The 24,284-nt window shown below is 33.2% G+C and overlaps 1 protein-coding gene across 1 annotated transcript; it reads left to right on the plus strand.

The window, feature by feature from the left end:
• The first annotated feature begins 14,030 nt into the window (after nt 1-14,030).
• On the plus strand, nt 14,031-20,530 carry LOC138329468 (uncharacterized). Its single transcript, XM_069276489.1, has 3 exons — nt 14,031-14,441; nt 15,999-16,091; nt 17,902-20,530. The coding sequence occupies exons 2-3, from the start codon at nt 16,013-16,015 to the stop codon at nt 19,320-19,322; spliced, it is 1,500 nt and encodes a 499-aa protein (XP_069132590.1). The 5' UTR covers nt 14,031-14,441; nt 15,999-16,012; the 3' UTR covers nt 19,323-20,530.
• The last annotated feature ends 3,754 nt before the right edge of the window (nt 20,531-24,284 follow it).

A 24,284-nucleotide genomic window follows, 5' to 3' on the forward strand; every position in this document is an offset into this window, starting at 1 on the left:
CAGACAAACCTATTCTCATCGCATGAGTACATTCCATTGACCTTTGGTGACCCGAAAGGTATTGTCATTTGATTGGCTGAGGGGCGGGAGCATACCCAACAATTACACACGGCAGTAGTCTAATGAATATATACCTACAGCGGTAGATCTGTCTCTCATATCGCCTTCACCTGCCGTTTAAAAACCAATTCACTTTTCCTTTTGTGTAGCTTACCATGTGGAAAGGACATTTAAAATGTTTATAAACCACCTTAAATATTAATTATCACATACCGAATGGAAGATTTATCATTGGTGATTGACAGACGTATTGGAAATTACAATATGGCTTACAATTAGCTCAGAAATCCATTATCTGACACAGTGCTGGGGTCAACGTGCCAGATAACTGTCTGTAGAGATCACATGACCAATGTAACATACACCCCTACTGAATTAACATTAGACTTTTCACAAAAGACACATAAGCATGGGCACCAATTTTATACATTAATAAGTAGATATTTTAATTACATTAATTTTCAAAATCTAGAAAGAATGTGAATCAAGATAAGAGGGAAGAAATGTTAAATATATGCGAAGAGATAGTAAATAATCAAAGTAATAGTAAACAGAGAACACAGGAAAATGTTCAGAATGTCTTGTTGAAATTATATTATTAGTCACTGTAATTGATTAGAACTACGGATAATGTCAATTACTACTTACAAAATCAACTTTGAAATCGATAACATTTGACATGAGTTCCAAATATATCGTATGATTTAATTACGTGCCACATTGTGTATAAATGTTTTTGAAATAATCAATGATAACTGGGTATTAAAACACTTAGTTTTCACGTAAAGTCAAAAAACATTTCGTGTGAAATCTTGTAACAAAATCTTCCTCTTGCATAAACATGTATATTGCTTTAAATGTTTTAATATATTTAGTAATTTGACAACTCGACAAGCTAACTATTGAAATTAAAAAGAATCATTTTTTTATTCAAATAGTAAATTCTATAATAATCCTTCTGATACTTCTAAAATAATCTGAAAATTGATATCTTTATATGTTTCTTGTTTGTGATTATATCGATGATCTTTAATCTCTTGCAGCATAGCAGTCAAAATCAGTTCACAAAACTGTTATCTGTTGTTATAAGGACTTTATGCAAGCAACAAATGTCTTTTTAAGCTCCATACGAAGCACAACGCCAAGAATGCCATTTCGGTAAAAATAGAGATTACACAACGTGCGAGTGGTGGTTCGATATGATATTCATTCCACAAGAGTAAGTTATTTTTAAAAGGTACAAATGATAAACGTTTTAGTTGGTATAATCAAACTATTCATCAGCAGCTGAAATTAATGATTAATTGATGGTCTGAGAGTTAAACAGTAACCACCTTTGGCGGTAGATATTACTTTAACTTCATTTCCTACTCATAATACCCACGTGTTTGACGAATAAACTAAAACAAATACGTATCCTATAAAGTTACATACCCCAGTGCTTAGTGTTTGGTTTTGGACTGCTCATGAAGTGCAAGAGAATGGGAAAGTCCATTTGAAACCTCTTCATACAACAGTTGTATTTTCCTTTGTAGTGAAGTCGATCAGTCAGATATTTAGTGATAGATCCAATGGGTCCGGTTTATCTCTCGAAACTGTTGGTAACTAACATTTCCCTAAAGTTTACTTTAAGGACATTTAGGAAATTAAACCATTATGACTTAATAACTTGTTATTGTTAGTTGATGTAATATCATTTTGTTCTTATAGCAGTGGATACATTGTTGCAAATGCTGCATTTTACCGAAGGAGTTGGAAGAATGATGAATATCGTCTCATGTGTGTACCTTCTGAGAAACATTTGTCTAATTTCAGTTATCCCAGCTGTGTTGACGATTGAATACTTGTCAAATCCTGTCACACATGCTATTAACAAGTGTTCGTGTTCCCCGGATATTCTTAGCTAAAATCTTGAACATTTTTTTCTTAAACGAATTCCACATTAGCGCAAAACGCATTACCTCATAACTTTTATCGATTGATATCAAATGAGAAGTAATTAATATCAGAGATGCCTAACGTTAAAAGTCTTGTAAAATTACGGCATTAGAACGGACTTAAAGGAAAATTGGCCCGCTAGCGTTTGGCCATTAGAGGAGATTATATTTAGATATATCAAAGTTGGTTCAGTAAGTAAATCGATAGTCTCATTGGAAATTGTATGGTATAAACATCGGTTAAATGCCCATTGGTTAAAGGCACAGCTTTGACATGGCATTTACGGCATGTTATAAGGAATGGGCAGAACAAATAACGTCTATAATCATTTCTTTACTTTGATAGTAATTTTATGAAAATAAATTTTATTGGTATTTTGATTGATGAGTCAATCATCAACTAATTATGATGAAGCATTGGATAAATATTCCCATCAAGATTTTTCACAAGACACATAAGCATGGACACCAATTTTATATATGAATAAGTAGATATTTTAATTACATTACTTTTTTAAAATCTAGAAAGAATGTGAATCAAGATTATAGAGAAGAAGTGTTTAATAAATGCGAAGAGATAGTAAATAATCAAAGTAATAGTAAACAGAGAACACAGGAAAATGTTCAGAATGTCTTGTTGAAATTATATTATAAGTCACTTTAATTGATTAGAACTACGGATAATGTCAATTGTTACTTACAAAAACAACTTTGAAATCGATAACATTTGACATTTGTTCCCATATATCGTATGATTTAATTACGTGCTACATTGTGTGTAAATGTTTTTGAAATATTCAATACTAGCTTTTTATCTTTTTTCTGCTACATCCTTCCTTTGGTAGATTATTTGATGGTTTGAAATATGATTAAACTCCAATGTTATAATTGTATATTAACGTAAATATTTTGTCTTGTTTTACTGAAATTGTTCCATTAAGAATTATTTTCCATTCCAATATTCATTCTTTTGTCGATATTTTATTGTTATCTAATTAGTTTAAAGTCTTAGATGATTACGTTATTCTATTGTAGGATTTCGTTATATTCTATATTCGGCTCTTACCTTGATCTTGACCTTTTAGCAATAGGTGAGTACTGTAAAGCGTGACTTTTGTGCACGTGTTTATCGATCAGCTGAAAAAGTCCATGCTGAGAGCATATAAACCCGAACTTAAATTTAGTCACAACGTTCTAACACATTGTCAATCACCGCGTTATGAATGATGACAGAAAATTATATTCCAATTATACATTTGAATTATTGATCATAAGTTATCTTAACATATTGATGACAGACAATTACACAAATCGTTCATAATTTGATAACAATTGTCTGCGTAATCAATGGATTTCCGCAAATCCTACAAAGATATATGACTATCGAATGACCGATAACAGCAGGAATGTGTCATTACCCTTTTGTGTCTCACTTTCAGCCACCCATGAATAATCTGGTGACGCTCTATACCGTGTTGATGTTTACATTTAGGGCTTATATCGACCCTGCCATTGTAAATGCAGGTAAAACGTTCACATGTATGTGACGTTAGAAGATAATTACTTAGACGATAATTAACGGGCACTTATCATCGTAGATACTGTGCATTGTAATTATGGAGACAGCAGTGTCGCGTTTCATGTGGGATGTGACGTGAGCTTTCACAAAATGACGACAACTTAGATGATAATTTATTTGTTTACTGAAGGATAAATAATCAACAAATGCAAATTCTATATTTATAATCATTTTGGTATTGGCTGCAAAGTTATTGTGGATATTAAAATGCAATTCAATAATATCATACACCGGGTTGTTTGGAGAGTATGTTTCTATTTCCTTTTCAAAGAGCCTGTTTTCTGTCACGTACGGTATGGTGCTAATTACGTGATACCTTAATAACCGTATAATCAATCACAAGTAAACACATTGAACAACGTGTTTATTTGATATCAGATACGTAGATGTTAACCGTCCAAAATAAATATGAACTTTAATTTTGCCATTACGAAAAAAAAAAAGAATTTTTCAGCATTCTATGCTCTTTAATATAAAAATCTTTGATCATCAGAGATATGTATAACGTAAGCAAACTATCTAATTACAAGACATGTCGTAGCCGGTGACAGGGGTTACTCCGTGTCTAGAAAGTGACATGCCCAAACTGAACTAAATACACAAATTCGACAAAAGGTATTATGAATAATATGAATATATTGTGAAGAAAATTTGTCACTGAACCTGGTGTGCATATGATTGATAGTTCATATCCGTGTAGGCTTCAAAGAGCTCAAACAACTATTTACCTTAGTTTATTAATTTTATCTGAAATTTGATAATGCTTTGTCATTTGTTGTTGGTTTTATTAGAGATTTGTAGTGTATTACATACATATTTCGATAATTGATAAGTTTTTTTCTCTCTTTTTGTCGAACCCATGGAAATTCTCAGGCATATCTATTATAGAGAAACAGACAAAAATGCTACGGTCTTCAGTCAGTCAGAGAGATTATTATATCACATATATCAAGCAGACAATGGGGCATTTTAATATCAATTTCATTTTAATATAAAAAGTGATAATTTTGTTTTATTTGAAATTCTATATTGCAAAAAACTAAAATATGATGACACGTTTGATTGTCTGGAGAAAACGCGGTCAGGCACAGACACATTGGGTTCCCATCACCAATACAGACTCACGCTTATAGGCTAAACACATCAAAACGTGAGGTCACATTCCAGGGATAGTAACACATTGGTAGACACGTTCATCAAGGATAGAATGGTGTCATGGCTATACCTTCAGTCTGATCTTATTACATCATCTTCCATTTTCACATTTACAATTAATAGAAGATGAAATAATATTATTTTTGTTCTTCTGCATCATTACTGTATAGAAATTGCTCTTCGAACATCATGATATATAATTCGTCTTACATTTCTAATGTATGATTAGCTTTTTGTTCCTTTTTAAGTTTGTACCATGTCTTTTCTATTATTCCGGATTAGCATATTACATAGGTATCTGCGTTTGCGGGTAGGTAGTTTTTGATTGTGACGTCATGTGTTCACGAGCATAACGTCTTACGTTTCAGAGAAAACGACGTGAATTGTGCTCACAAAATAATGACGTAACAATCGATACCTACCGGCAAGGGAGCTAACTCTGTAATATGCAAAGACGGAATATTGTCCTGTGTGTTGAATATACATATTAATAAAGTTTTCGTCAGTCTACTTTAGATTGACCATTTTCAATCATATTTCTTGTTGTGTTATTCGGTTTAGCGGTAAATGGCTATTTTCCCATTTTCAATTTTCTATGAATAATACATCAAAATTATCATTTGATATATGATAACATTATTTTTCTGATATTAAACCAACTTTCTAAAAACGCTGGCACTGGTGAGTGAAATAAAAATGACAGTAAATATTGACATCCACCACGTTATTTTCATAAATATTTCAAATTAAAAGCTACCTAAATTATAAATATTTCCATCATTCTAATTTATGCCTATACATAACTTTGTAAAAATGAAATTGATAGGTATAACTACACCATGTTTACACCTACTTATATTATAATTCTTAAGATGTTGACTTCCGGCACTGAGAAATTATCTAGATGTTGATAACTTGTGATGGAGAAAAATTATCTAGATGTTGATAACTTTTGGTACCGAGAAATTTATCTAGATGTTGATAACTTTTGGTACCGAGAAACTTATCTAGATGTTGATAACTTGTGGTACCGATAAATTATCTAGATGTTGATAACTTGTGGTACCGAGAAATTTATCTAGATATTGATAACTTGTGGTACCGAGAAATTATCTAGATGTTGATAACTTGTGGTACCGAGAAATTATCTAGATATTGATAACTTGTGGTACCGAGAAATTTATCTAGATATTGATAACTTGTGGTACCAAGAAATATAGCTAGATATGAACACTTGTGGTACCGCGAAACTTATCTAGATGTGATAACTTGTGGTACCGAGAAATATATCTAGATGTTGATACCTTTTGGTACCGAGAAATTTATCTAGATGTTGATAACTTGTGGTACCGATAAATTATCTAGATGTTGATACTTTGTGGTACCGAGAAACTTATCTAGATGTTGATACCTTTGGTACCACGAAACTTATCAACATAATTCCCAAGATGTCGACTTTTGGCACTGAGTAATTATCTAGATGTTGATAACTTGTGGTACCGAGAAATTTAGCTAGATATGAACACTTGTGGTACCGCGAAACTTATCTAGATGTGATAACTTGTGGTACCGAGAAATATATCTAGATGTTGATACCTTTTGGTACCGAGAAATTTATCTAGATGTTGATAACTTGTGGTACCGATAAATTATCTAGATGTTGATATCTTTGGTACCACGAAACTTATCAACATAATTCCCAAGATGTTGACTTTTGGCACTGAGAAATTATCTAGATGTTGATAACTTGTGATACAGAGAAATTACCTAGATGTTGATAACTTTTGGTACAGAGAAAATTTATCTATATATTGATAACTTGTGGTACAGGGAAATTATCTAGATGTTAAATAACTTTTGGTACCGAGAAATTTATCTATATCTTGATAACTTGTGGTACCGGGAAACTATCTAGATGTTAAATAAGTTGTGGTACAAAGAAATTACCTAGATGTTGATAACTTGTGGTACCGAGAAATTATCTACATGTTGATAACTTGTGGTACCGAGAAATTATCTAGATATTGATAACTTGTGGTACCGAGAAATTTATCTAGATATTGATAACTTGTGGTACCGGGAAACTATCTAGATGTTGATAAGTTGTGTTACCAAGAAATTTATCTAGATGTTGGTAACTTGTGGTACCGAGAAATTATCTAGATATTGATAACTTGTGGTACCGAGAAATTTATCTAGATATTGATAACTTGTGGTACCGGGAAACTATCTAGATGTTGATAACTTGTGGTACAGAGAAATTATCTAGATATTGATAACTTGTGGTACCGGGAAACTATCTAGATGTTGATAACTTGTGGTACCGAGAAATTTATCTAGATATTGATAACTTGTGGTACCGGGAAACTATCTAGATATTGATAAGTTGTGATACCAAGAAATTATCTAGATGTTGATAACTTGTGGTACCGAGAAATTATCTAGATATTGATAACTTGTGGTACCGAGAAGTTTATCTAGATGTTGATAACTTGTGATACAGAGAAATTATCTAGATTTTGATAACTTTTGGTACCGAGAAATTTATCTAGATATTGATAACTTGTGGTACCGGGAAACTATCTAGATGTTGATAAGTTGTGGTACCAAGAAATTATCTAGATGTTGATAACTTGTGGTACCGAGAAATTATCTAGATATTGATAACTTGTGGTACCGAGAAATTTATCTAGATATTGATAACTTGTGATACCGGGAAATTATCTAGATGTTGATAACTTGTGGTACCGAGAAATTATCTAGATATTGATAACTTGTGGTACCGAGAAGTTTATTTAGATGTTGATAACTTGTGATACAGAGAAATTATCTAGATTTTGATAACTTTTGGTACCAAGAAATTATCTAGATGTGATAACTTGTGGTACCGAGAAATTATCTAGATATTGATAACTTGTGGTACCGAGAAACTTATCTAGATGTTGATACCTTTGGTACCACGAAACTTATCAACATAATTCCCAAGATGTTGACTTTTGGCACTGAGAAATTATCTAGATGTTGATAACTTTTGGTACCGAGAAATTATCTAGATTTTGATAACTTTTGGTACAGAGAACATTTATTTAGATATTGATAACTTGTGATACAGAGAAATTATCTAGATATTGATAACTTGTGGTACCGAGAAATTATCTAGATATTGATAACTTGTGGTACAGAGAAATTATCTAGATTTTGATAACTTTTGGTGCCGAGAAATTTATCTAGATAGTGATAACTTTTGGTACCGAGAAATTACCTAGATGTTGATAACTTGTGTACCGAGAAATTATCTAGATATTGATAATTTGTGGTACCGAGAAATTGATCTAGATATTGATAACTTGTGGTACCGAGAAATTTACCTAGATATGATAACTTGTGGTACCGAGAAACTTATCTAGATGTGATAACTTGTGGTACCGAGAAACTTATCTCGATGTTGATACCTTGTGGTACCGAGAAAATTTTCTAGATATTGATAACTTTTGGTACCGAGAAAGTATCTAGACGCTGATAACTTGTGGTAACGAGAAATTATCTAGATGTTGATAATGTTTGGTTCTTCAAAATTTCATCTTTATTTCTCAGATCAAAATACAGCACAAAAAATATTATGACAGCTAGTGACCTCAGTGACCCTCGATTATGATTAATTCTATCTATAAGGGAGATAGTGTTAATCTTATCGTATGTGTTTACGTACTTCCGTCAAAGAACGTAGTTGTCGATGGAACGCAATGCTGAATAATGAGTATGGAAAACATACTTAGTACACTAGTCTGATCATCGCTATTTGTTAAGTTGGTGTAAACATGGAGTAGTTATTAGGTGCATTAAGTTAACATACATATATGTTATTGAGGAAATATAAACAGAAATATAACACTGAAATTGACACTAATAACATGATACAAAGTTCCGTAGGATTATTAACACCCAACACAAACAAACTACCACCTGCTCCTCAAAGAAGTATATACAGAGATAGTATACACCATTGAATGGTGGGTTTATAGGACTTATGGCTGATTTAGCCTAATCTCATTCATATGTTTACGTTCAGCCAGGTGGGGATCTCTCATGTGTGGAATATCGTACACCCTTACTACCCACGGACTGTGTATCTGAACGGGTGCAGAATAAGTAAGGCTTGAGGATCGGCTGGGCTAAACAGGAAATTCATCTACATATCTGATTAGTATGATTAGCACGGGAATAAACAGTATTAGATATGGTAAATATCACCACATCATAGTGAATTCTAGGAAATACACCTACTGCCCTACGAATAATACTGCGCAGTATATACAGTGCTTGGCAATTCATTTAATCATTTCATTTAAGATCCAATATCAATAATAATTGATGTACTTAAAGAAATATTTCTTACGGAATTAACGACCTGAAACTTAATGAGATTTATATCTCTATAATTAATTGTATGATAGTGTTTACCATAATTGGTTGGAGCACATTTGCACTTGAGTCAACAAGTTGTGTAATATTAATAATACAGCAATTAGAGAAAATAAAAATCACGTTAAATTATATTTCAAATAAGGTTTCATTCCAGTAATAGCTTTATTGGAAGAAAATAGCATTATAAATATCAAACGCAATAAAATATATTATGGATTGCAGTAACACAAAATGCAATAAAATCATAATTAACTTCCATATAACCCGTTGTAAGTGCAAACATCGTCAATACGGTCATTATAAATGACGTCACTATTATATGTACACGTCGGTTCAATGCGGACATGTCTTATAGTTTCTCATAGAACTACATATACCGAGTCAATATTTCGAACTATTCTCTTTTCCGCTTTGTATCATTCATAAGGTTACGAGTTTGTACCCGGTATATACAGAGAGGAAGTGAACTTACAAATCTTCCACGTGCGATTAGACCTTGATCACGCCTTCCTTTGGAATCCTTGAACAATGAAGAACTTCTTTAAAGTAAAGATCATTTTTGTATTACAGTTTAAAAAATCATTTTCCGACTTCTTTATTTTCAGAAGACTAATTGTTAAATAATTTAACTTCACTTTACTGTGGGCGAAAGCCTGTTGTCAGCCTTATCGATTTATAGACAGAAATAGGACATATCCGTATGATACTTTCACATTTGATACATTAAGCTTGCGTTTTTGCATTTAACAATGACTTCAAGTACGTTTTGATTATCACTCGCTCGTGTATTACCGACAAATAAAAACTCTAATATACAATAGAGTCGTGATCGTGTGTAAATAAAAATATTTTCTTTCTTGTTACTTAAATGACAACGGCTTGATGACGTAGATTTGTATTCAATACTTTGCAGTTTCTCTGTTTCCATTTGAACCACAGATTAGATGTCGCTTACGTGTGTGTCTGTATAATCCCTTGAGGTTGTTGGGTGTTGACTGTAAAACAACCGACATCAGATATAATATGAAAGCCAAACAGACGCACATTGAACGTTTGGTGAGTGTATTTCTTTAAATGGTCACAAAAGAATCAAAAGTTATAAGTGTAATTAAAAGGTGTATTTAATATTTGGAACAAAAAAGGTAACAACCACATAGAAAACATATTACACATTGTATATATTACAACAAAACTTGCCATAGCGTCCACCTAAAATCACTTCCTTTTGTAACTTTTTCCCATGTTCATTTTTTTTTATTTCAGAAACCAAAACAGGACCTACACAACGAACCTCTCATAGGAGGGAATCCATTGGTCACTCTTCATTCATTCCAGGGTAGTGCTGTTATCTTCATTTTGAATTTTCAATATGTTATGATACTATGATCTGATAAAAGAGAATTGACAAATATCATACCTCTCATCTACAGTGTAGAGTCCAGACAATGTATTGGCTGACGAGGGTGCCTCACCTAACCTATTACTTTCCTCGTCCTGTAGTGATAGGTAATGGTATAGTTACTAATTTTCCATGCCAACTCAAACGGACAAGAAATTTATTGAAATATCTGATATATATATTGATTATGATTTTATGAAACAGTTATATATAGAACATTAATACTGTCATACACACATTTACACACATTGTCATCTCATGCATGCACGCTTTCATATGGCATCGTCATCTTAACTGCCAAACACAAATGACCTCATATCATCACCATCATAATTGTGTCATACTGTTTTAGCTTATAACAAAACGATGAAGTTATTTTGAGGTCTCCTAATTGAATATCTTTTGTATGACTTTGACAAAACAATCGCGAGTAAATTTTCGAATGGTGATTTGAAATTGATATCTTTGTAAATATTATCAATTAAGAGGATTTTGTTATTGCAATATATGTTACAATTATATCGAGCAATTACTGAATTAAATCAATTTCTCTGACAAATATACGTGAAAATTCTATATACAATGTAAGTTGGCAATATCGCAAATAATGTTATAATTAGAGAAAGGGCTTGATATAAGTTATAAGTACTTATGTTTATATAAATATTACAACAGAATATGTTTAAACCAAAATACGATAACATTCACCATTAATAGGTATCCAACAGGTAGGCCTAAGTGACATTATATTTAAAAATAACTTACATTGTTCCCTATGTTTGAGTGAAGGGATACTAATTCAAACCTTGAAAAAACTTACTAAAACGTAAGTAATTAGAGGGTTGGGAAGTCGAAGAGACATTCATCAGTCCTGAATAATAAACATATTATTAATGTATGGTTTATTGTAATGTTGAAATAAGTACAGTAGTATAGTTTGATCAATAGCGTAATTCCATTAGAGTCAAAGTGTGTTAAACAATAAACCGATATGCATAAAGTCAAACATTGTAAGATTATCCTCTTTAACGATGTAGACAATGACAACTGATCTTCATTGTTACATAGATTTACACAAGGAATTTTGCATTTAATTGGTGTTGTAACTCATGTTAGACCATAAATACAGATGTTCTAACATTAAAATTGTTATTTACAAGCAGGTGCGAGAGGGCGGACTAAGTGTACTGTACGCACAAGGGGAAGTAACCGACACACAAACTGAGGTCAAAGCAGCATTAGACCAGGGTAGAAGAAAGTCTGGATATTATCAGTGTAGTCATATCCCATATTAATGTAACCACCCCGATCATGACAACAGGTACCGTTCCTTTACTTTACAGGCAGGGTTAACTAATTTGATACATACATTTACTGTTTTTTAAGCAAATATTTTCAATAAATATCAATAGGTATGGATCCTGTCATTGTAAATTTCTTTTTTAAACATCATTATCTTTTTCTTTGATGTTTAATAAGATTACTATATGGATGCTTTTGAAGGTAAATTGAAACAATAATTGTGCTACACCATTAAGACAGAAGCAGATGAATTTTAGTAATTTTCTTTGGTAACAAGAGTTTCTTAATTTACACTATTGCCATCATTGAAAAAATGAGCTTCTTATTTTACTTCAGAATAAAGAATTTTAAATAATTATTTGCATCCCACATCACTATGCCCTATATGGGGACTGATTGTGTAGACAATAAATGCAAACTAAATTATGTCATATATGTATGTGTTTTTGTGCTAATTAGACATATATCAACACGATTAAACGTCATTTTTTGTCCAATTAGAAACATGGTTTATGTTCTGTTAGCGGTGGAACATCTTTATTACATACATGTGTATAATGAAAGCAAAATAAAATAGAGTTTTTTGTGTTATTTAATTGTATTTATCAAGTTATATTTCTCCAATCATTAAACACCATAATTAACTAACGTCACAGTAACGTTAGTTTTTACGGATTCCTTTACGCATAGAAACCTTGACAAGCAATAATAATAATTCTTGTAGAACAAAATTTCATTTTTTGTTGGAGATGGTTGGTTTGCTTTCACCACAGGGGAAAACGCTCATCTCAAAAGCCAAAAACGAGACGTGTGGAAGAAGAAAGTCAGTAACTAAGGAAGAAAAAACAAATATTCGAGAAACTTTTGACACAACTGACCTAAATGGATGAATGCAGCATTGAAATGTCACTTTGATAACTTTACATAGATCATTGATCACATTTGAATGATAATCGATAAAGTAGCATTGTATATTTGTTTCACAATTCTTTATTTGATCAGTATTACTTTTTTCAAATTATCGTGAGAAATTGAACTTATGATTTTCATAAGTGAATCACGACGTAATAATTTTTCTTAAAGGAACACTTGATGATTTTCATCTTTATTATTAACCCTGCCTTAAGTGACCACCCGTCTTATGCGACCTTATTTTAAACTTTCTTCGGAAGGTCACCTAAAACAGGTCTTACCTTAGTAATTGTTTTTGTGATTTGTGCACAGGATTTGAATGTTGTTTGTTTGTCTAGGGATTTCTTTTATTCTGGATGAACGGTAGACTCCTGCCTATACTCAAACAGGTCCTGATAGATACAAATTCGTAAAAATACGTAAGCGATAATATACATAAATCTATTTATATAAAATAATAGTTTTCTACGATGTTATTGTTGCTTTATAATTGAGGAGACGTGGGATGATATTACAAAGACTAAACAACGAATAGAAGTTATACGTTATTAGCTTAAAGTAAAGTTAAACCCTACTAATAGACTAATTAGTACTAATTAAAATGGGTTTTTGATCTATGGCCGGTCTATTCCGATTTAAATAGAAATAACCAATAATGCTGATTTTCGTAACTCTTTTATGTGAATCAAAAATGTATTAATTGAACTTGATGCTTGGCAGTGGTAGTTCATGCATATTTCGATCAACACCACAAGTAAGATACACAATTAGATAACTAAACTGATGATTGAATCAGGAATGTACAAAATATTTCTAATACAACAACTTAGATTCGTAACACATCGTCAAAAATGCACTTGGGGACTAAAAGGGTCTAGGTCATAAATAGTCCTTTATATAGGATAAATAACAAAAAAAAAAAAAACAAAAAAAAACAAACAAACCACACAAAAAAGGTTAGTGAATTAACATATTTCTGTCAAAATATTCTATATGTTGTCCAATGTTATATTTTTAATTTCACAATCATTGAATTGTACAAAAATATATATTATAAAAATTATTGGCAAATAGACCAAAATTACAAAATACGCAGTTCAATATTAAACGCTTGTTTCATGTATTAAACGAACACGCATTTTATTGCAATGGCTGTTGTCATGGGCCAAGAGGAACAGTTCTGCGCTGTTTAGTTTGAAACGGTCTATAGCAAGGAATTAGATATTTATGAAACAGGCTATAACCAAGCAAGTTAAACATTCACAGCGCCCATTAAATTTGCCAAGCCTGAGCTATCGATCGACATAACAGCATTTAATGAGTTAGTAACTTACAACTAAAAATAGCTCGCGCACTATCAATTATTTCTGCTGTCGTCTGCTATAGATTTACTGGATTGTACGCTCGTTAGCCCGCGGTAACCAATGTTGTTACATAGTGAACATTTTGAGGCTTTTTCTGTAGTCATTAAACCAGGCTGTAGTATATATACTTACACTGACAGTGGCCTGAATGTGTGATGACCTACTTTGTTACACCAACATCTTGTGTGCTATCTGTGTAGTCGACCACCAGTGTCCACAGTGAATACAGGAAACGCCGCCATTGTTGTCGATGGTGCTGTGGTTTAAGTGGGTTGAATTTTAATGGAAACTTAACCCGTGTTTCACAGGTAATGAATCGACCGAATTAGAATGCTTGTAAATATTAAGGTATACTATATGCATGATAATTTCAAGTGTACCTTCGAACATGAACTAGAACTCTTGCTAACATATAATTAGAATATCGGCATACATATTTATGCCTGTGAAAAACACAGACTGGCATACTAGGAGGCATGCGTGCATATATTTACATAATTTAACAATACATTTAACTGTTTGAGGTTTTAATTGCATTTTCAGTTCCTTAATTGGATATGTTTAATGATGAATCTGTCGAAGAGTATAACCCAGTAATTTACCTTCTGTACGTCAGATAATATCCATTATTATATGTATGACTGCTTATCGATTGGACATTTACATTATCGCTGGCCTTTGTTTGGTGTTAGACAAAGATACATGATGTGTAATTTGAAATTTAACTATACATAAACGTCACTGTATAACAGTAGAGATAAATTATACTAATTAAAATTAATCATAATATTTAACTGGTCTTGGTAATCAATCAGCATTAATTACGTTTCCGTATAGACAATCTTGATGTTATATTGATCAAACAGGAGCCTTAGAAGAAAATAATATCCACGGTGTGACTACAAATAGCTCTAACACTCTGCGATATATGACCAAATACATTATATATATGATATATAATTATGTGTCCTTCGCGCCCATTCTATTGTTGTAGATGTTAAATCAACAGACATTATTAGTGTAACAATCATTTAAAGTTGTTCCACCGCTGACAAATGGTATTTATTCACTATCAAAAACAGGAGCAGACGATTTAGTATTTTTCTTCAGTTACAAAAGTTACTGACTTTACACCATTACCACCATTGAAAAGTTTGAGCTTCTAATGTTACATCAAGTTAAAAATAAGAAAAATAATTAATTGCATCCCGAAAAAATTGCGTATCACTATATCCTTTATGGAATGAAGTACTGATTGCGCATGCACCAAAGGCGAAATAAATGATTTTATATTATTTCTTGTTTTAATTAGACATATATATACACGATTAAACACCAGTTATTGTTCAAATGATGAATATCATTTATGCTCTGTCGGCGGTGGAGCATCTTTAATAGAAGAAAATTATGAACTATCTTAACAGTGCTGATAGCTGGAATTCAGAAACTCAGCATATTTGTATTATATAATCACAGTATGATATGCAATTAATGCAATTGTCAATGTTTTTATTTTTATGATTAGTTAGATTGTCGAATATGTTTACCTAACAAATAAATCCCATTTCTAATAAGCACTAATTTGTTGGATATGAGTTATTTGTTCTGATGCTATTTAGGGTGAATGATCGGGACCCGCGCGATCTTTCTCACATTTTGTATTTTGAATGTGAGTCTAAAGTGATGGACGATGGAACATGACATCACAATATATTTCATCATTCCTTCCAAAATGAGAGAAATTATTTCTAAAATCAGTATATGCATGATATGTTTGACTTATTTTAATTACTACTGCCATTTTGTTAAATATACTGATACAATGATCTTTGCTTAATAGTGAAGTATATATCCGTATGTTGTAGATTTCACATGAACCATGAATTTCGGATGTGACCAGCTTGCGAATTTTCTGAAGAGCAAGGGGGTGTCATCAGAGGGTGTAGACAGTGTCCGAGGTAGGTAGTGCTATATTTTTACAGCAACACCGAATATTATAATTATTTCTCGTATCAACGTAACCTGATTTTGTTTACCTATGGCTCAATTTGATTCATTAGCATTATATTGCCTACCTTAACATAGAATGGGAAAATCCCTGAAGTTATATTTACCATAACTGGGCGAAATTTTGACATGTTATTTTTCTCCAGTAATATATAAAATATAGGGTGTCCCAAAAAAACATGTCCTAACTTTGACAGGTAATATTGTTGTACAAAGTAGATCATTACCTTTCTTATTATGTATACATCAAATCCCTCCGTCTATTAAAACATCTTTTGTAAAGCGTCAAACACGGGACATGGTTTTTTAGGACACCCTGTACATATAAGGTTTGATTAATTAAGCTGTGAAAATCAATAAAACGGACAGACAAACATGTATGATGTCTAATAAACATTAGTTACCACACTGAAATTAATAAATTATGCTCTATTTAATTCTTGATTCATGCCTTATTTATATGGAAACATGCCTGTGGCAATCACTTTGCAATTGCCAATATCACTGGAAAAATCTGGAATGTAATTGTAGACCACTGACCACTGACCACCACTTGACTGCATACTCCGACCATGTACTCATATCAATACAGTGTAGAATTAATATTTTTGGCAGTACTGCAAAAAGTATTATCAGCTCTTATTTGTACATGTAAAATTATAAACTTAAAACCTCTGTATTGTAAGTATTTTAATTCTCAAAATGTTTGTAACTTTTGGCGATGAATAAAATAGTACTCTTCTTGATTCGCGAGTATGAAAATTACAGCACATATTGCTAATTTTAAATTCTTACCATAGGAAATCATTACACAAGTTAAGGAATCCTGTCAATCTTCATCTTTTACGAAAATTCTGCGCTAGCTCTCTCGACCACAAATCCAGTGCTTCTTAACTCATTTGTTTCTTTATCACATATATACTAGTCCTCACACACTGTCGTCTTGTCTCTCCTTGTAAGATGATTCCCATTTTATGCATTTCTTAATATTATAGTAACATTTTATTTGTCTAATATTATTCACAAATTAATTTCATAAACCAATTTCATCCCATATTTTCTGGAATTGTTGATTCTGTCAAATCAAAATCCCCTGACGAAAAAGCAGTTATATTTATAGTAAAACTTCTTAAACTCGAGCTGCAGGGGATCCGGTTGATAGTTTGAGTAATACGGATCCCGAGTATTCGAGTCATCTGAGGCTGGCCATCTAGTTAAAAAAGCTCTCAAATTATAATAAACCATGCATGTCAATGTATTGGCATTTGAACTTTTGCGTTTTACAGAATTATTTATGTAAGCGATTTTCAACCGTTAAAATAATAATATTGTAAAGAAATGGATAAAAATGCTTATCAAAATGTAGTTAAAATCATCTAAAAGGCCAACAACCTGTTTCACGAATATAATATGGCATATAGATACTTTATATTTCAATGGAAGGGGATTTATTTCTGTTCGGTGCATAATGGGTACTTGTATTCTACGAATGGTGGTTTTATTACATGAAATTACAAGAGAACGGTCGGGATCATGCAATATGTTCGACAAACGGGGGTATCGAGGAAAGCGAATGGTTTTACTGTATATATAGCAATCTCGTTAAAGTAATGTATATTAGTTTTAAGAGTTATTCCCCTTCCTCCACTAACTCAGACTGCTATTCAAGAAATGTCACGGAGTTTCTTTTTAAAACAAAAGCGTGTTGAGGATATAGAATCTACTACATAATACCCAGATTCATAATTTGATATTTTCCAGGGAATGGCATCAGCGGTGATATGTTTATGCAGTTCTGCGAGGAGGATATCCGGGATGCATTTACGGTATTTAAGGACAGATTTACAGTACGGAAGGTGATTCGAGAGTTAAAGTTAGGACAATCCGTAAAACCTTCAACTCCAACTTCTCACTCCTCTCCACACTCCGCCTCGCCGGTTTCTCTTCAGCGGACAACACAACATACCCAGAGAGTCCCAGAGCAACGAACATCATATCAAAATAGTGCCGACCAACATCGATCATTCTCTGGTCACATGTCGAATGGACCAATGAAATCTCCGCACAGTGAGAGGCCGTTGTTTATGTCTTCGACAGAACCACAGCGAACGTCTTATGGTGGTGGAAGTTCACAACAATCAGCTGTCAGTATGACGTCTAGACTGTCCAATGACAGTTACAGTGGCGCAGGTATGAAGAGACGGTTGTCTACAGACCACATAAAACGGGAGCCACCAGAGAACCGACTGGACAGTTCTACCGGAGTGTGTATTGATCTGAGGCCTAAAACACAGGAGCAGAAACAGGAACAGAACTCTGTGTTTCCGTACGCAAGTCCACAGTTAATGAACGCTACCGTGTCTAGCACTGAAGAGGAGTTGCGGGCGAAGAGAAACAATTTATCGCCGCTTCACAGGTCCGGGGCCCCCTATCCTGTCTGTCTGACTCAGGTCATTCCCAGTTCCTCTCAAACGCATAGCCAGAGTTCCCCTCTCTCCGTTAAACCAGAATCTAACCACATCATGTCTATGGCGGGTGATAAACATCCCGGACAGAGATCGTCGTTAGAACAACTAACACAACCTCTAACTCCTTCAGCGATGGTTAGCCCACATCGATATGACGATTCGGGGTCTTTCATGTTGAGTTTAGTCTCCAGCAGTATATCCAGATTTTCAGGCGAAGAACTTTTAGGTAAAAAGCCCGTAAGAGGTCGCCCGACAGAGGCACAGCGTCTTGGAACAGTGTTGATTAGGAACGCTGCGCAGTCTGTCCGCATTTGGGATTCTGCGCCGTTATGGAAAGACATTCCTCACGAGAAACGTGAGGGCTTCATGCAATACGTAGTCTCAACCGCTCCACAACTAGCTTCCTACACAGAACTCGTGTGGAATCGTCTCCGCGAGGCTCTCCAGAATCGACGGAAGTACCTGCTGGATAAAGAGACAGGGAGACGAGTGTTGAAAAGCTCTCCTCTTCTGATGCATGTGAAAGACGATCCTTCCATGCTGTCAATAAACATTGCAGATGTTCGCGGTTTGATAGACCTCACAGAACAACACGAACAAGAGGACACTAAGGTGGTAGAGAACGTGAAAACGGAGGCACCTGACGACAATCGGGCATGGAACATTCCAGAAGTAAATTCCAGTAACAACTGTGTCAGTGAAGAAACAAAGTAATTTGTCTACCTACCTGTTACTAGGGTTGTAGGAAGTGAAATGTCAATCAGGTTGAGTTTCCATTAGTCGTACCAGCAATATCCCATAACTCTCCGAAAGTTTTACGGTGCTTGTCATATTTATTTGTTATTATCGTTGGTTTATGTGAAGGAATGAAATCCATTTGTTACAGTCCTTTTATTTATTATTTTGTATGTACAGAGTTGTACAGTATATATTTCATCATTCTCCGAGTGTGGCTATTGCTCGAAGACACGAAGACACATTTTGTTGTAATGAATGTATATTTTACGTTTCTTTTTATGAGTACATTGTACATGATTAGTATCAAAATAAAAGATTTTATTAAAAACAAGTCGAACGAATAAATTTCAACTTCATGGACGATTTATGACATATCAGTCTGATAATGTCACCCACTCAATATAGGCATTGTAACAGTGATCGGGTTATAACACGCACTATATCCTTCGGTACATAATAAGACCAATTCGCATCTATTTAAACAGGATTTCCACTATTACAATGAACCACAACCTGAACATACTTATTTTCACATTTTACTGCATGAAAGCATGAAGTGTTATATATGTAATTCATTCTTTTCCCCACTAATAGTGTTTTGGAGAAACTTTTGCATACTAGTATTTGATATACCTATTTAAGAAAACCAATCTTAAAATATTTTCTCAAAAAAAATTCCAAAATAAGAATCTCTGCACACAATCTTAATGAAGAAAAGGGTCGCTACCAAAATACAACATTTAAGAATATGTACTTTGTGTAATTTAAAAGATGTTGAAGATGAATTTCATATATTTTAAAATGTTCATGTTACTCTGATATTCGTCAAAATTTCATGAAAAAATATTATTTGAAAAACCAAGTATGTTAAAGCTAATACGACTTCTTCATGTAACAAATGTAAAAGAATTACAGAACTTAGCAAGATACCTAAAAGCTGCGAACGCAAAACGGTCTTTATGAATCAATTAGTTATACTCTTTCGAATGAAGTTCTATCTACCTGTAACTTTGTACAATATGTATTATATGATCCATTTGAATGCAAGTATTAATTTATGTATGTGTATCCAACTGATGATTCAGCAGACTCAAAGTAAATAAAACTTAAATTTGAAAAAAAAGATTCACTTACTCCCTATTTCGATTTGGGCAACTCATCCAAATAAATTATACGTGAAAGATTTGATGAAACATCTTCATTATAAGACATTGTTGGCATTAATATTACTGATCAGGTACAGGTCAGAGGACGTGAATCTAATCAGCCAGTCAACCAACTATAACTTTAAACTATAAGGTTATTCAGTGGTGGAAGTATATACTAGAAAACAGTATTATACAGAAAGAACACTCACATCATACGTAGTGCAGTTTCATCTCGCATTATTATTATATATTATTCATAAATTTACATAAATTAATACAACATACAAAAAAGTTTATCAATAACAATTATAATGTTAGATCATCTGTATTTCTGACTCAAAATGATGATACAACACCAAATAAATACAAGATGTCTTGTATACATTTTTGTTTACAAAAAATAGTTTATTTCGTATTAGCGTATTGAAAGTCATAATACTGCAAGGTAATTAGGCTGAATGCGGGAAACACAAGACGATCCGCGTTAACATTTAGATACTTATTTAAAATTGCCCATGGCGTGATAATACGTGTGATATTAACGGTAAGCTAAAAACTTTACGGACTATTCAAAATTATCAGACTGGTTATACAGTTACATCAAAAGCCGTTTCGGTTCAGGCATGCGCCTTCAAGCAGATCATGAGACACCGAACATGCTCTACATCACACCGTCTATATATATATATGCTAGGGTAACAGGGACTCTACCCCTTTATCATATGTCAATCACAGAATGTCCCTGTCATTGTTAATTATTGTTCACTTGTTGAATGATACACTTTGTTATAAATCATAGACTGAATAAAGTAGAATACAATGTAATATAGAATAACGTCTACCAAATTGACACAAAGTATGACTGCCCAACACTTTTTTCACATAGTTACGGGTACAAATATGCAAAAAGATTAGTTCCGCTTTCACGCAAAATGAAATGCAAAACTTATGAAGAGTATGAGATGAATATTGCACAAATAATATCTAAAAACTATCAACCAAATTATCTTTGTTAACTTTTATTAAGCAATGGAATCAGATACAAATGACATAGGTTAACATAGAATAACTGGAACGCTTTAGAGCTAGTGTTTTCCAAAATAAAAGGATCAAATAACTCTATTATTACTATAATAGTACCAAAGAGTATACCAATATACACATGGTTTAACAGAATACTATTTTGCTATACATATAGATAAAAGCTATACGAAAGATAGTGTATCATTTTGAAAGTATTGATTGATTATTTGTTAATAAGGACATATACGTATGTAGCGTTGGTCATCTACCACAGTATTTCAGGGGAGACAATCAGGACTATAAAATTCTAGAATTGTCAGTACAATATCTTAACTATTAAAGCAGACAACCATATAAACAATAATAGAAGGAGGTTTACTAAATTCAAGGTATTGTTTTACTTATGGAATTGTGAATGGATCCATCATCGTGATGTTGTCCATCTTATTTTTTTAGTTTAAGTATATATTGGTGGGGTGAAATCTTGCTGCAAGTTCATTATATTCTTTTAATTTGGCTGGAATGAAACGATTTGCAGAAATACTGATTCTGTGAAATAGAATAATAAACATGCTGTCATTACATAACTTGTATTGATTAGCACCATTATAGTATGGCTCAATCAATTCATTTAGATAAGCGGGTGTTGTTCCCAAGATGATTTTGTAAAGAAGTATTAGTCTATGTTTTTTTTTGTGTCCCGCAGTAAGAATGTCACTATCTGTTGATCATGCGAGGTTCCCTTACACCTGTAATGATTCAAGGCGAGTTGCTTATTCTTAAGTACATTTATCATAAACGATATCATCCTACTCTAAAATAGGCCATACGAAGTATGTGACTGGTCTTTTACGGTTTATTATATTTTATACTGATTTAAGATATATAAATACGTTCACATGCTTCGCTGATAATACATGTGATAATGCCATTTATCATCTGCAGAAAAAATACACCGAGGTGTTCATGTGATGATAAAAAATCATTTTGAAAATTTTATTCCATTTGCGAATCAAAGTTAACGACTCAGTTTGATAATGTAATATCCTCCGTTTTGGACCTTAGGTCAATATTTACTAGAACACTGTTGGCAGTGGCTATTATATAGAGTGATATGTATAACCCTAAAAAGAGAGGTGTTATCCGCAAATAGTAGTTGTTTATCAATCATGCATTTAGTAATATCATTAATATAAATAGGAAAAACCAGGTGTTTACGTTTAATGTTCTTTTTTGAGTTTTCACCTGACCACATATAGTTTGATACAGCTGCAACATTCCCTGTCATATACTCCAGTGACAATTTTAAATAATTTAATCATGTCTCCGTATACGTAGTCGTCGGTTTGATTAAGTAGGTATCTTCAGGTAGGCGTAACAATTGTAACTGCTGCCCCTATTGCATGATCGAAAAAGGCGACTAAATTTAGGATATTGTTTTTCTTCCTAACCTGCTTTCTTCTTCCCAACGTCTCCCTTGACACCACCTTATTTTTGGCCTTCGGATGAGCGCTCTCCACTGTGAGGAAGACTCTGGAGTCTGTCCATGCGCATGACAAGGTCAAACAGGGCACTATGTATATACTTTTGTGAAGTCAAACACAAACAAGCGCTCTTTGTACATCCTATGAACGCAAGTAAACTTAGTGGCTCGGTTATATGGTGGCAGAAATATGTACCGAACCCCGTGGACTTGCTTAACTGAATGTACAGAGTTCATATTTTGCCAAAACAACAGAAAAAACTACGACTCTACAGTTTGACCTGATGCATACACATTTTTATCAACTTAGTTATGTTCAAGATTATCTTAGAGAGATGTATAAGTATACACAATATCACTTGTTTAAATAGAGTCTAAAACAAGATGTCACCTGGTGGCTCGCGTCCATGTTCTTTCCGCTATATATGTGGAATATATATCGGTGTTCTTTCCGCTACATATCATTGGAATATAATTCACTTTCTTCAGATTTCATATTCGAATCTATCACTTGTTTATAATGCAATTTAAAAATAAGTACCAGTTGTGTTATTACATATCTAATCGGAAAACAAACAAGAGGATATTCCTTGTTTCTTGATTAATACCAAAACGGCTATCGTCGTGGTGTAGCTTCAGTCAGCAAAAGTGTCCCATTGTTAGTCGTTTGCCATTCTGGAATACCAGCCATAGTTCCACGAAAAGACACTTCGCCCGAAAATGACATGTTTGATTTCATATACATTCCGGTCTCCTTTAACACGAGATATGTTTGTGTCATGCTGTAACGTAAAACAGCGTGACACATTTTCATTTGGAGAGATGTTTGTGTCATTATGTTTTGTACAAAATACCGTGACACATTTAATTTACTAGATATTTTTGTGTCATGCTGTTAACTGTACAAATTATCGGTACACATTTAATTTACTAGATATTTTAACTGTACAAATTATCTAGATTTATTTTTATTTTTATGTCATTGTTTGCTGTTAAGCAGCGTGACGCATTTACTTTACTCTATATTTGTTTCAGGCTGCCATCATCCACCGTTCATTTCACATTGATCATTCATTATTAACATGATATTCGAAGGGTAAGGTAGGTACATATATTGTAGTGACGAGAAAAGGTGTAATTATTAACCGGAACAAGAACGTTAAGTCCCATCAATCAATCAAAAGATGTAGTTATTAGCTTATATTGCAAGCGGGGGAAATGAAATGTCACAGGCAAAGCTTCTATAGGAGGCAGAGAAAGCCCGTCACGTATGGGTAGATACAG

This window comes from Argopecten irradians, chromosome 8 (assembly GCF_041381155.1).
Source record: "Argopecten irradians isolate NY chromosome 8, Ai_NY, whole genome shotgun sequence".
In the NCBI taxonomy this organism is placed as follows: domain Eukaryota; kingdom Metazoa; phylum Mollusca; class Bivalvia; order Pectinida; family Pectinidae; genus Argopecten; species Argopecten irradians.

Bases quoted from the DNA above. Each gene is read 5' to 3' on its own strand.
- LOC138329468 (XM_069276489.1), top strand. From the start codon at position 16,013: ATGAATTTCGGATGTGACCAGCTTGCGAATTTTCTGAAGAGCAAGGGG. The intron at 16,092-17,901 runs GTAGGTAGTGCT...GATATTTTCCAG, and splicing joins GGGTGTAGACAGTGTCCGAG to GGAATGGCATCAGCGGTGAT.